Source organism: Pelmatolapia mariae, linkage group LG9 (assembly GCF_036321145.2).
Source record: "Pelmatolapia mariae isolate MD_Pm_ZW linkage group LG9, Pm_UMD_F_2, whole genome shotgun sequence".
NCBI lineage: Eukaryota > Metazoa > Chordata > Actinopteri > Cichliformes > Cichlidae > Pelmatolapia > Pelmatolapia mariae.
The window spans coordinates 10556143-10569672 of NC_086235.1; the positions used below are offsets into that span (position 1 = coordinate 10556143).

At 41.6% G+C, this 13530-nt stretch overlaps 1 protein-coding gene across 5 annotated transcripts in view; it reads left to right on the top strand.

Annotated features, from left to right (window-relative positions):
- The window catches only part of drosha (drosha ribonuclease III), a 143242-nt gene that overhangs the window by 81948 nt on the left and 47764 nt on the right, over positions 1 to 13530 (top strand). For all 5 annotated transcript variants that reach the window (XM_063483680.1, XM_063483679.1, XM_063483681.1 and 2 more), the window contains one exon: positions 4447 to 4517. In XM_063483680.1, coding sequence (XP_063339750.1) covers positions 4447 to 4517 — 71 coding nt within the window. The remainder of the gene's footprint in view (positions 1 to 4446; positions 4518 to 13530) is intronic.

The following is a 13530-nucleotide window of genomic DNA, read 5'->3' on the forward strand; positions in this document are numbered from 1 at the left end:
TGTTCGGGTGTTTTTGTGGGCCGTGTGTATTCAGGGCGTCAGCTGCAAGTTTGCAAGCTGATGGGGTGGCCTGAGAAGCACATATCTCCGTTTAATGATTGCGGAAAGTTGCGCGTTTGATTGGATTGCTTTGGGGCACACTTTTTGCACGGACAGCCTCCTTGTCAAGTGTGTTCTCGCTAGACTTAACTGCATATCTTGGTTTCTTCATCCACTGGGCCCTTTGATTGACACCAAAGGTGTTGCTTTGAGATTTTTAATACCTTTTTAAATCCCTTGAGGCTCTCCTGGTTTCTAACCGCTTACCCCTACATTCTCCTTCCACTTGGAAAAAGTTTTGAAAATCTAATAAGAAGCAAAAAACTTTGAATTTCAACAACTTTAAAGCCTCCATTTGGGGAACTTTCCAAATCTGCAGTGTCATCAGAACATGAAGAAAGCTGCCTCCCGGCCACACCCACTCTCCCCGTAGCCTCAGTGCTCGCACACATGAATGCGTTATGAGTGGTAGTTGAAAGACATTGAGAAGTTGGACTTGAGAGGGAGTTCTTGCACTCTCACAGCTGGTCTCCAGAGGTAACATCTGCTTTGTAGCAGCATCTAGAACTGAGGTCCGCATTATGGTAAAACCACAAATCTCAGCGCTGCTGCTTAGTGGAAAACATCCTGTAGGCGAACCACTCCTGTCTCTAGAGCCTGTCGCGGTCGGCCTCAGTGAGACGCTCGCCTTCGTCGTGCCAAGATTACAGAGGGCTTTCCCAGTGATACACATCTGCAAGGGCTTTAATGTCTTGCTGTGCTGACTTTAAACAGGCTATAGATTTACAGATACTGATTTATAGGCATATTCTGTTTCACATCTAGGATGGTCCAAAGCATGGCGAGAAACGACTTTTTGTCTAATAGCCACTGTGGCTGCTGTCTTCCAGAATTCACAAGCTCCTTTCATTAGTTTAGCACTCAACTAGATTTTTGTATTAGTAAAGAGTGTCTAAATGATTGAGTGTTTTACTTGCCAAAGTGGCTGCTGGGTGAGACAAAGTTGGCAGGCTTAATCAAATTTTACGAACATTTGGGCAATGGCTGGTAGTAATTTCCCATTCTGTTTAGAAGTAAAGGGCATGAAAAGCACATAGAGTGGGAGTGCATTTGTGATTGTTTGTGTGCTAGGTGGTTTGTTTGTATTTCTTTATGGTTTGGTTATGTAGGCAGCATCTTCACTGTTTGTGTGTGTATGTGTGTAAATGGCCTGTTAGCCATCTGAAAGCAGTTTCCCCTCCCCAGATGATGAATCCCTCATATGTTTTTGATGTCGTCCATGAAAGCAGTTTGCGCATTTAGTCTTGCGACCGCACCGCGCCCCATTTCCACTGGCTCATTTATGCACATAATAAAAACCGCTGCACGATTGTATACCCAATTTGCCAGGTGGTTATTGCTTTCTAAATTGAATGAGCCACCCTAAGTGTGATGGTTTGAAGTTGTATGCAGCTTAAAGGCACCATGATAGTTCCACTGATTTTAGTAGAAACAGTAGAGGAGCAAAACAACAAAGGGGAGTTGACTTGTGAAAAGAAGCTGACTGCTGCAGCAGAATGAGCCGAAGAAGCGGCGTATCATTCCCATAGAGGGAGAAATTTGGAATACTTGTCTTGTTCTTTGCTTGCTGTGGTAGCAGATCTCCTCATTTTGGGACCAATCTTCAACCAAATTTCTTCCTTTGTCCTGTTCCTTTTGTGTGTTGGCGTATGCACATGTTGTGCAGAATTTTATTATTTTTTTATCCCCCCCCTCGCAATTCAGGTTTGATTCAGCGGACATCTGCACCAACACTCATGTCCAAGATTGTAGGCGAGTGACAAAAAAGATATTATACTTTTGTCCACGTTGTCCGTGGGGGGGTTCGAAGATGAAGTACATATGTCTGTATGTGTTTGTCGGGTCTATTCACAGCCCAAGAAGTACACAGCACTGCTTTAAAAAGAGTGCTCACTCCAAAGTCAAATGAACATATTTCTCTTGTGGCATGTAGTGCTGTTTATTCATCAGGATTGTTTTGGTGTGAGTTGCCCAGTTTTGAAGATATCGTCTGTCTGCCTTATATTACATATAATGGAACTAAATGGCACCCACCTTGGGGTGCTTAAAAGACCAAAAATGCATTTGAAAAACTCAGCAGGAATGTCTCCTTTCAGGAATAATGACTCAGTCATTCTGAGAAAAGAAAAAAACACACAAAAACTTCATTGAGCAATTTTATGTTACTTTCTGAAGTTTACTGAAGTAAGAGGCAAATAGACTGATATTTTTATACAACACTTTTCTGCTCTTACTGAGCACTCAAAGCACTTCTGCATTTCTACGTGAATGATGGATGGATGATGTATGAACGGATGGAAAGGAATTCGGGATTCATTGTCTTGCCCAAGGACACTTTGTTGGGGATCAATCTGCCAACATTACTATTAGTAGATGACAGCTGCCAACTAGTGTAAGCTTTTAGCCATTAATTTGGATCATTAATTTTTCTCTTGTGTCACAACTGTGGGCCTTCAGTCACAAACCGATGCTTACTTTTTGCACTGTGATTACTTGAAATTGCTCAAACAAGGTTTGTGAGTGTTGACGAAGTCATTATTTCTGAAATGAGACATTCTTGCTAGGTTTTTCAAAGCTCTTCGAATAACAAAAGACAAGTGCTATGCTGCTCCACTATATTGAAGAGAAGGTAAATCATTTGAAAGCCCGAATGTCTAAAAAGTGGCAACTCACGAAACAATCTAAACACAGACCAGAAGGAAAAAATGTTCATTTTATTTTGGGGTGACCGGTCTCTTTTAAAGCTGCATTCTTCACAATGGCCAGCAGGGGGTGAGACCTCTGGTTGCTGCAAGTTCATGGGAAAAAGTGGACTCAGTAACTGCCTGACAATCACCAGTTGTTGGGGAAAAATGTGCATCCTCTAATTGGTTGGTGGGTGGTTGCAGAGGTTGCTGGCTGTTGCTAAAATAGTCGCCTGTAGTTTGCAAAGTTTGCACCTTTCCAACTGGTCGCTGAAAGGTAGTGCAATACAATCTTGCAATAGTGACAATTCACTTTCAGAATAAAGGTGGTCCCTTACTGGTGCAACCAGCATGTTTCAAAAGGTATGTTTTCTTTTGAAGGTGGACAATCTCTGTTTCTGGTTTGTGCCACATTTTTCATTTTCACTCCAGCTTGGAGACAAATCAGCGTCTTCCATGGAAACTGCAAGCAACTGCACCAGTTGAAATCTGGAGGTTTCTGGTGCGAGACCATATATCTCTTTAAAACCAGTTTTACCTACGAACTTCCAGCAATCACCCGCCAACCAGTTGGGGAACGTACATTTTCCCTACCCACCAGTAGTTGGGGGTGGCTGTAGCTCAGGCGGTAGAGCAGGTCATTTACTGATCGGAAGGTTGGTGGTTCGATTCGTAGTCTGCATGCCAAATATCCTTGGGCAAGATACTAACCCCAAATGGCTCTCCTATGTATCCATCGGAGTATGAATGTGTGTGTGAATGTGAATGTAGTTAGAAAGCACTTAGAAAATGTGCTTGTGCGAATGGATGTGAATGGGTGAATGCACAAGTTGTGTAAAGCGCTTTGAGTGCTAAGAAGAGTAGAAAAGCGCTATATAAGAACCAGTCCATTTACCATAGTTGTCAGGGTGTCACTGACCAGTCTCTCGGTTCATGTTTTCAATAACTAGTTGGAAGTCTTATTTGATACAGTACGATATTCATTTGGTCAGTTATGATCAAATGTAGAGTTAAATAGGCAGTTGATCAGGGTTTAGTGTAAGCCGTATCCACGTGTTTGACAGTTTGGTAGATTTCTTGCTTGTCATGTCCTGTTTCACAAAAGCAAAAAATTCTCATCTCGGATCCACAAACAAATTAGTCACCTTGGCTAAGACCATTTTATAAATGCTGTCCGTGTTCATGCCTAAGCATGTGAGACAGGCAAGGCATGACAGAAATTCAAGGTTTCTTTGACCTTAGCTGGTTACATCTCGGAGTGGTGATGCAACCTCTGCCTCCCTCCTCCTCGTCCTCCTCATCCTGCTCTCTGACAAGGGGGAGGTGGATGTGCACTGGAACCCTGAGGTCATTTCACCATCAAAAAGCAATAAAAATGCACTTCTACTTTTAATAAAGCAATTATAACTCATTGCTGAGTTCAATTAATTTTAAGTTTTCCATTAGCAAAGAACTCTGATATTGCCTCAGATTTGGTAGAAGTTTTTTACACTGCACTGGTGGAAGGACATGCTTTTTCACACTAATGTTAAATCTGTGTTGGGCAGTTGCCTTAACATTTCACATGTTGTACAAAGTAAGATTCACAATTTGCAGCACAGCTACATTGTTTGCACACACCTCTAAATAAAGTAAGTTTCTTATTTCCTGTTTTTCATTTCAGGGGCCGTGTATTTGGAAGGAGGCTTGGAAGAGGCCCGGCAGCTCTTTGGGAGACTGCTTTTCAACTCTGAGGTAACTGACTCTGATTTGGTGTCTGCCCTTTGCCACACTGTGGTTTTCTGCACAGGAAGCGTATTTGCAAGGGTATGCGCATCTCTCTTTGAGTCACAGAGCTGAGCGGCAGACGAGATTTTCTTATTTCGATCTGTGTAAGACGTCTCTTTTATTCTCTCAAACCCACACACAGCATGTTTTGGCAACATACCACACATTGCATATTATTGAGGCCTTGCCAGCACCAGAACCTGAGATCTCACAAAATCTTGCTTTATCCTGCTGTACTTTTGACTAGCTGCTTTTTGTGTGTACGCTGATATGCACAAAGATGAAACAATATAACTGAGAAAAACTGAGATGTGGATTAATCCATAGCAGGAAAAACAGCTCATGTAGTTTGAAAAATTAACTTGAGGATGTTGAATATTGCAGATCTCCACTCCTGAGCAGGACACCTGCTATTGTTTGTAAGTGTGTGTGTGTGGATGAGATCAGCAGGCATGCATAATTAATGAATGAATCAGTATTTTGCATTTATCTTGGCTAGAAATGTTCTGAATCAATCAAATAACTTGCAGCTAGTCTAGTAAGTAGCAGCAGGCTTGCTTCTAATTGGCTATTGAGGTTGTTTGCTGAGAATCAGTCGGTGACTCCCACACACTGTATGACACAAAGAACTCTATCAAACAAGTCCTGTAGTCTTTGAGAAACCAGATCAGAGACTTCAGGGCTGAATCTTTTAAAACCTCACACCACAAAAGTTACCAGAGAAGATGATGATCAAGTGAATACATATCATAATTGTCTTAAGGGTTCGAGATCAATTATTCAGTGTTCTGTGCCAAACTCTACCTTTTTACTAAGTTTTTTTTTCGCTTTAATTGATTGAACAGCTGGCCTTGATTCTTTTTTCTTCCCCCCTTCAGTTGGCCGAATTTTACAGTGAGTTTCTTCCACTGTAAGGCTGCCTATTGAGTATTTGTGTCTGCCTGCAAAGCTGAATATGTCCTTGGTTCTGTTTTGCTGTCATCCTGCGGCCATGAAAATCAACAGGAGTTATCAAGCTTTTCATCTGTCTTCATGCAGAGGTTTTTATTTGTTAGAACAAGACATTCCCCTTTAAAAACATATTTTTGAGTCTGTGGATGTGGATAAAAAAACCACTATAATGCAAGTATTCTTACATCCTTTTTATGAATAGCAGTCGAATGTTTGTTGGAACAGACTGAGGATAGGGTACATTAGATATAAAGGCTGATTTAAAAACACAGACATGTGTACAAAAGCCCCAATCGCATAGGCCTAGAGACCAGACAGCAACCCCCTGGCAACCATCTGTCGATTAGGAAAAATGTGTAATCCCCAGCCAGATGGCAAATGTTGGAAGTTTCTAATCAGTCAATAAAGAAATATAAACTTTACTGAAAACCTCCTGTGAATACCTTGGCCCCAACACGTTGCTGCCGTCACATGTAGTTTGCATGGAAGATGGAAACGTTGGCAAAAACTTGCCAACTGCTTGCCGAGTGATAGTGTAAAGTGCAGCACAAACGTGAAACTGAGACTGTCGTCCTTCAAAGGAAAAGTTGCATGTTCTGAAAGATGGTAGTTGTGATGTTACGTAGCTACTTTTATTTTGAAGGTGAGCATCGTCCATTTCTGGTTTGCATTGTGCTTTTTCAAGTTTCATTGCTTCTTGGCAGTAATTGACGTAGGGTTGCAAACAATTTGGTTTCGCCCATGCCAACTACAAGTAAGTAGGACAATCTGCTAGCGACCCAAGCAATCACACAAGGTTTTCTGACTGAGGCCAAATGCAGATGTATTAATTAGGCTACAGAGAAAAACTGCTGGTCCATATATAGTGATGGCCATGGGGCACTATGTTTGGTATTTGTTGTATCACACAGGGAGAGGAAAATTGACTGTGCTTGTGAAAGAATTATCAGTGTGATCATCCTTCTATTTATGCAACAAAGGCAAACAAAGTGGACAGTGATTATAACGTGAGGTGCAGAATAGTTATAGCTTAAATTGTGCTCTATCTATATTCTCTATTTGATCTTGCTAATAAAGATAAGAACTACAAAGAACTGTATCAGAGGATCTAAGATTAATGGAGGAATAAGGACATTCAAGCTCAGAGAGGCTGAAAGGACTACACAGAAGCTAAACCATTCAACACTTCACTAATGAGCAAGATCTTAAAATCCATTCTAAACTCTAACAGGAGGCTATAAGGGTGGCCAAATTGGGATGTGTGATCTATATTCTTTGTTCTTTTTAAAAGTTTCCCTTCAGACGTTTGATTCTCCTGGAGCTGAGCAAAAAGGGAGTTAACGTGGTCAGTATAAGATTAATAAAGTTATAAGTCACTTTCTTCTAGTCTAAAATGCACAAAAATGATTTTCCTACGCTGTGTGCAAAACCTTGAAAGTTCAGTGGGAATAAAAAAATCTGTCATTTTCAGATAAACTTTAAAGATGAACATTTAATGACATATGGACATCGCTGCACAGTAGACAAGCTAAACTAAACATATAAACACTATGACCCTTAAATGATGATCTGGTACAATGTAAATTACACATTATCTTTCCGTGTGGTCTTACCAGCTGCTTGGACCATGTGCATCTTTATACTCATCTTTCTTTTTGATCATTACTACACATCTGTGAAGTTTTGTGACTGGGTTTTAGTATGGTTGTTGACAAGATCAGCAAGCTTGGATTATTTTGCTTTAGACTGGATAATAAGCAAGCTTAGAGACATAAATGAAGCATTAAGATGAAGGAGCCTCTAAATGAACAAATGGGTTCTCAAGCAGTAATGAGTGGTATATGGTAATGTCAGTAGAACAGAACAGAAGAACTACCAACATGCAGCTAGCTTTCCTAGCATGGGCTCTGTGGATAGTTTGTTGGTTCTGAAATTTCTCAGACAGAGGAATCGACTCTTCCACGTTGGTGCCTGTAGAGCACTGAACAGCTTTATATTGTCAGGTCTTTCCGCTGGTCATACATCATAATAAGCTCCATTACTATCTGGAGAGCTGTACACAGTCAGTACAAGGAAGAAAGCAAGTGAACTTTACAACTTCTAAAAAGTAGTTACCAAGTTGAATTCTTATGTCATTGCACTGAGACCACTAAACTCTCTCATTCTGAGTATCTTGAGCATGCAAGGCTCTCCTAAATGTTGTTATCAGAGTCGGAATCCACCACCTTCAGGTCAAAACGTGCTTTCCTGCCAGAAAAAAATGTTGCTTGTTTTCTATGGATTAGGGAGAGGTTATTACCCTAAGTGAAGGTGTTCCAGTATTTCAGGATCTTTGGTGCATCAGTAATGGGGGTGTTGTACCAGACCATTGTGTGAAGAGTCTAAACTTTTGATTTACCAACTGTGTGTTCCAGTCCTCACCTCAGGACACGAGCTGTGGCCAGTGATTGAAAGAGTAAGTTGCAGATACACTTTTGTCTGGTGGCTGAGCTGAGTCACAGCGATGGGGCCAGGAGTCTAGACATCTGGAGTAAGGTTGGTGCTCCTTCACAGTGAATGTAACCAGCTGAGATGGTCAGACTGTAGGGTACACATAGGCTAGCGATATATCTAATCTGGCCTGGTACCACGTCAGTATCCACCAGGAGATCTGGGAAACCCTGCTTAGATACATGTAAATGGGCATCTTCCTGCCAACTTCATACAGCTGCTTCAGACTCATCTGCAAGACATTTTATTGCAATGGACTAGCTATTTATATATCCTTCAACCACATTTGAAAAATGTAAAATCTGAAGGACTACTTGTATCGACCAGTGTCTGCAGCTATCCACATGTAGGTCAACAAGTGAGTATAATTCTGGTGTTTGAAAGAGCAAAAATTAGCTTTAGAAATATAACTTCTTGCCAATAGAAGATAGAGTAGAGTACACACATACAGACTCATCAAGTGGAAGACAACCCTACAATTTGTGCTATACTGGCAGGTAAAAGTACCAGGCGTCTGTTGATAAACATATTCCCCATGGGGTTTAGTGTTGGATGTGATCATGGTTTGTGAAATGCTTTACATGATATTGTAGCTAGTAATGTATATGCAATTAAATACGATCAATAAGTTCATCTCTACAGTAAGATGAAACCCATTTTTCTGTCATGCCAGTTGAAATGGCTACAACCTCTAATCTGCCAACTCACGGTTAGAGAAAAAAATAAAAACTACATGCTTTTGGGTTAAAATACAACCGTTGCCACCACTTCCTTTAATGCTCTGTTTTCTTGGTTTCTATGGTGACATGTTCTCTCTTTATCTGGACAAAATACATGGTGCAGGCACAAAATATACTTCCTGTGGAAATACTATACTTAAAAGTTTATGGCGCAAAAAAAGCCTAACAATTCGTATCCATGAACAACAACAACATAAACATATTGATTAGGTTGCACGCAACTAAAATTCCCAGTAAAAGTTGAATGAAGTTCAACTTTAGTTTGAAAGTTTTCAGACATGCAGACTGAGGATTGAAATAGTATGGCTTGACAACCCCCACTCCCATCCCCACCCCCTGCTGAATGAATCCTCCTGATGGCAGCTCTGTTATACAAAGCCGAGAGGAGACAGATGGACACAGACCAGAAAGCCAAACACCAGCCGGGTGGTATGATGGGTATGCGGGCGGGGAATTGGAGGGGCAGACCGGCGAGATGGACAGGCAGGAGAGTCTGCAGAACCACTCGAATCCTTCTGTATTTCTAGCTTAACACGTCAAAATGGGTCTTCACACATTATATTACTAAACTAAGGGATGCAGTGCAAAACGGAAGGACTCTACATTTTTTTCTATCACACCCTTTTTGCTGGTGTTGTATTCCATTCACACATGGGTGATCAGTCACATGCACTCCTTGTGTAACAAAAGGGTGCTGCCTGGTGACTCTCTTTCGCTCCCTCTTATTTTCTCTCTTTCCTTTCCATTCTTTCCCCCCACTCACACCCCAGGATGTCATTACCCCCACAGATGTTTCCCCGCGCTCTTATGACAAGTCAAAACAAAAGCTCCACAACTCCGGAGGTAAAATTCAGAGCCGACTACCTAAAACAAAGCATGCATGTAATTTCCACCTCAAGACCTAGTCAGACAAACAGTATCCTCAGTTTTTTTTTCCCCCTCTCTGTTATTCCCTAATTGGTATGGCATTCATGGCTGGAGCGCAACAGTTATTTCCGTCTCCTTGTTTTTCTCTCAACACGTCACCTTTGCTGGCTCTGGTTCCCAAACAACGGGGCTCTTGCCGAGGATGGAATCTAGCTTCATTGCACACAGAAGCCCGGAGGAAACAATAGATGCTAATTTGCTAATGACATTACTGTGGAGGTTATTAAAGCATCAGCAGAGAGGCAGGAAGCATCTTCTTCAGGGGGAGCTGCTCGATTGCTCCCAACCTGGACTCAACAGCAGTGCAATATTGCTGGGAAAAGATGTTGATGCCACTCTGCTGTCCTGAGGGAAGTACCTCTTTTGAGGAGCAATCACCATAATGATCTCACTAGTTGCCCATCGGCTAATCTGTTGGATTTTATTAACACCACCACACAAGCATGCACACATACACTCAAAGGCCAAATTTAAGAAAAGGTTGCTGTGACAACAAAGACAGCCACTGTGGCGCAGAGATAATAACTTTTGGTGATATGGCTTTGCCACCACCTTTCTTTTCTCATTTCTGGGTGCAGTGCCAAAAAGGGTTTTAGAGCAGCTTGATTTCAACACGCTCAGGCAGAGAATGAAAACCATTTGAATTTTTCAACTCTTTCTCACACTTTGATATCAATAGAGGAAAAATAACACAGAATCAGGTTTATTACTGTTTTTTTTCCCCAAAATGTTGCCTATTCTGACATTATCCCTAAACCTTTGAGATGGGCTCAGAATCCCGATCATCACTACCAACAGCCACGTTCAAAGTGTTCATTTAAACTCCTTTTAGACTGGATCTGGATTACTGCATTTAGTGTTTAGCAATTACATTCAGAACATCAGTCATCAGTCTTGATTAGCAAACTGTATCAACCTGATGGAAAGGTGTTAGTGACTCCAGTGACCACTGGTTGCATCCAAGTAATGCAGAAGAGTATCTTTGAACACGTCAAACCTTGAGCAGATGAGCCACAGCAGTAGAGGGCCACACCTGTCAGCTAAGAGCAGGAAACTAAGGCCACAGTTCACACTGGGTCACCTTAATCAGAGCAACTGAAGATTGGGAAAACTTGCCCGGTCTGATGAGTCTTGAATTCTGCTGCAATATTCAGCTGGTGAGGTGGGAATTTGGTATAAATAACATGAGAGCATGGATCCATCCTGCTTTGGTTCAGGCTGTTGGTGGAGGTGGAATGGTATGGTATTTATTGTCTTGGCACACCTTAGATCCCTTAGTACAGCGGTCCACAACCTTTTTTGTGCCACAGACCGGTTTATGTCTGACAACATTTCCACGGACCGGCCTTTAAGGTGTTGCGGATAAATACAACAAAATAAAACCAGTACCGTTACCAAAAAAAAGAAGATTTATTCATAACACACGGGAAAAGACCCAGGGAAACAGAGTTAACGATAAAAACCCTGAAAACCATAAATTTCACACCCAATCATCGAGTCTCGTGGCCCGGTACCAAACGACTCACGGACCGGTACCAGTCCGTGGCCCGGGGGTTGGGGACCGCTGCCTTAGTACCATCTGATGTAATTTAAACAACCACAGCCTTCCTTGGTATTGCTGCTGAGTATAACCATCCCTTTATAACCCGAGTGTACCCATCTTCTGTGACTCACCACGTCACAAAGCTCCGATCATTCCAAGCTGGTTTCTTGAACAATAAGTTACTCAAATGGAACGGGATTATGGATTTACAGCCGATACATTTTTTGATGCTGTCATGCTAATGGAGCTAAATCTCTGAGGAATGTTTCTAGGACCTTGCTGAATCTGTGCCATCATTAACTAGGAAAGTTCTGAATGCAAAAGAGGTCCAGCCTGGTACTAACTAATGAAATGGCCAGAGAGTGTATTTGCCATTTTCTACAAGTTGCCATCATAAACCTAAAACTTCTTTCTTTTATTGTTCATTTTTGCTGTTTTATCTGTGCATTAGTGTTGGCAGACAATTTTGTTTGCCTATAATTTAAGTTGATCTGTTAGCCAATGTGAAAATGTCAAACTTTTATTTAGATATTTAACTAGCTGCTTCAACAAACCGTTTTTAAGGAACAAAAATCACCAAAATTATCTCACGAGTGGCCCATCAGCTAATCTGTTGGGTTTTTAGTAACACCACCACAGAAGCCACCACACACTCAAAAGCCAAATTTGAGAAAAGGTTGCTGTGACAACAAAGACAGCCGCTGTGGCGCAGAGATTAATAACTTGTGGTGACATGGCATTGCCACAGTCTTCTTACTTTACTCATTTCTGGGTGCAGTGCCAAAAAGGGTTTTAGGGCAGCTCGACTTCAACACACTCAAGCGGTGATGGAAAACAGTTTGAGTTTTTCAAGCCTTTCCCCCGCTTTGTTGGCATGTATTCCAAAATGAATGTTTTTGCAAAAAGTAAATCAGGTTTATTAGTGGATTTTTAAATGTGACTCATTCTGATGGGTTTTTTTTTCTGTGGGTGTTTTTGGATCTCTTTGTGTACCAGTAGAGTGTGCTGGGTTTATATGATCATACAGGTGACCAACTCCCTCCATGTTAAGGCCACCTCAGTGTCTTACAGCAACAGTTCCTTTGTACCTATAATTTAAATTCAAGCTATTTTGTTGTTTGTTTCTTTGTAAAAGAAGAAACACAAAGGTTATGTGAACCTCAAGCGTGCGGTTCATTTATCTTTTCACTCTGGCACTCTTTACCTGTTTGACACCCTAGTGTCCCTCTCCATTCGTTGTGCAATTTGAACCGTTTGTCCAGTTAAGCATAATATTGTCAGTGTTTGAATGAGAATGTGTATGCTCTCTCCACTGTGTCCTTGCTTTGCTAATAGCCTGGAGAATGAATGCATTCGCTCATTCACAGGCCATTTTCTATTCATATACACTGTTCTGCCTACACTCAGAGGAACTGTAAAAGGTGTGCTCTTAACCTCAAATATAAATTGTGCGGTACGCTTCACCAAAAGAATCGACGTTAGTTTTCACATATTTAGAAGATCACCTTGACCACTCACTGACAGAAGCCTTTGTTCTGGACTTTGGGCTGCTTTTATATCAGTATTGATCAGCGGCGCTATCTCTTATTGATCTCTCTGCTGCACTACTACTTTTGATGGATTGATTGGCAGCCTGTAGCTAGAGACCAATTTGTCAGCGAGCACTGGACCTTGTCAGAGAAGAGCACCATTATGTCCCAATCATGGACAGCCAACAATCCCAGGGGTTGTGTGGGCTTGAGTGTGTGTGGGTAAAGGGGGATGTGACGCTGAGTCTTCACGGTTGGCTTGTGAGGCCGGAGTATGTGCAAGAATGAGGTTGTGCCTCGACTCCCCTGTGGGTTAAAGCATTGGTTCCCAATTTCATTTGACATACCCCCAAAGCCCTGAGAGATGGTTTCAAAAGCTGCTTCATCAGACCGCCACTCATGGCGTTCAGTTGAACTCATTTTAGACAGGATCTGAACTACTCTCAGCTTGCCGTTTACTCTATAGCAATTACATTCGGCATACCATTTATCAGTTATGCTACAGTCACATTGGGGAAAATAGTGTTTAGAGACCGTGGCACAGCCAAAATTACTTCAACTGTGTGTAATGAAGTTGCGGTTTCATAGCCCAGGAAATCGTTGCTTCTAAGGCAGGGACCGGGTTTGCAACTGCTAATCAGTTGCTCCCTTCAAATTGATTTTGGGGTCAAGCTGGTTAGTGATATATTGTCTGTTTGCTGTCTGTTGCTGTCTACATATACAGAAATTCACATCAAAGAGAAATGTAAGTACTTACATTCAAAGTCTGACCAGAAATGCAAAAATTTCACAATTTTTAA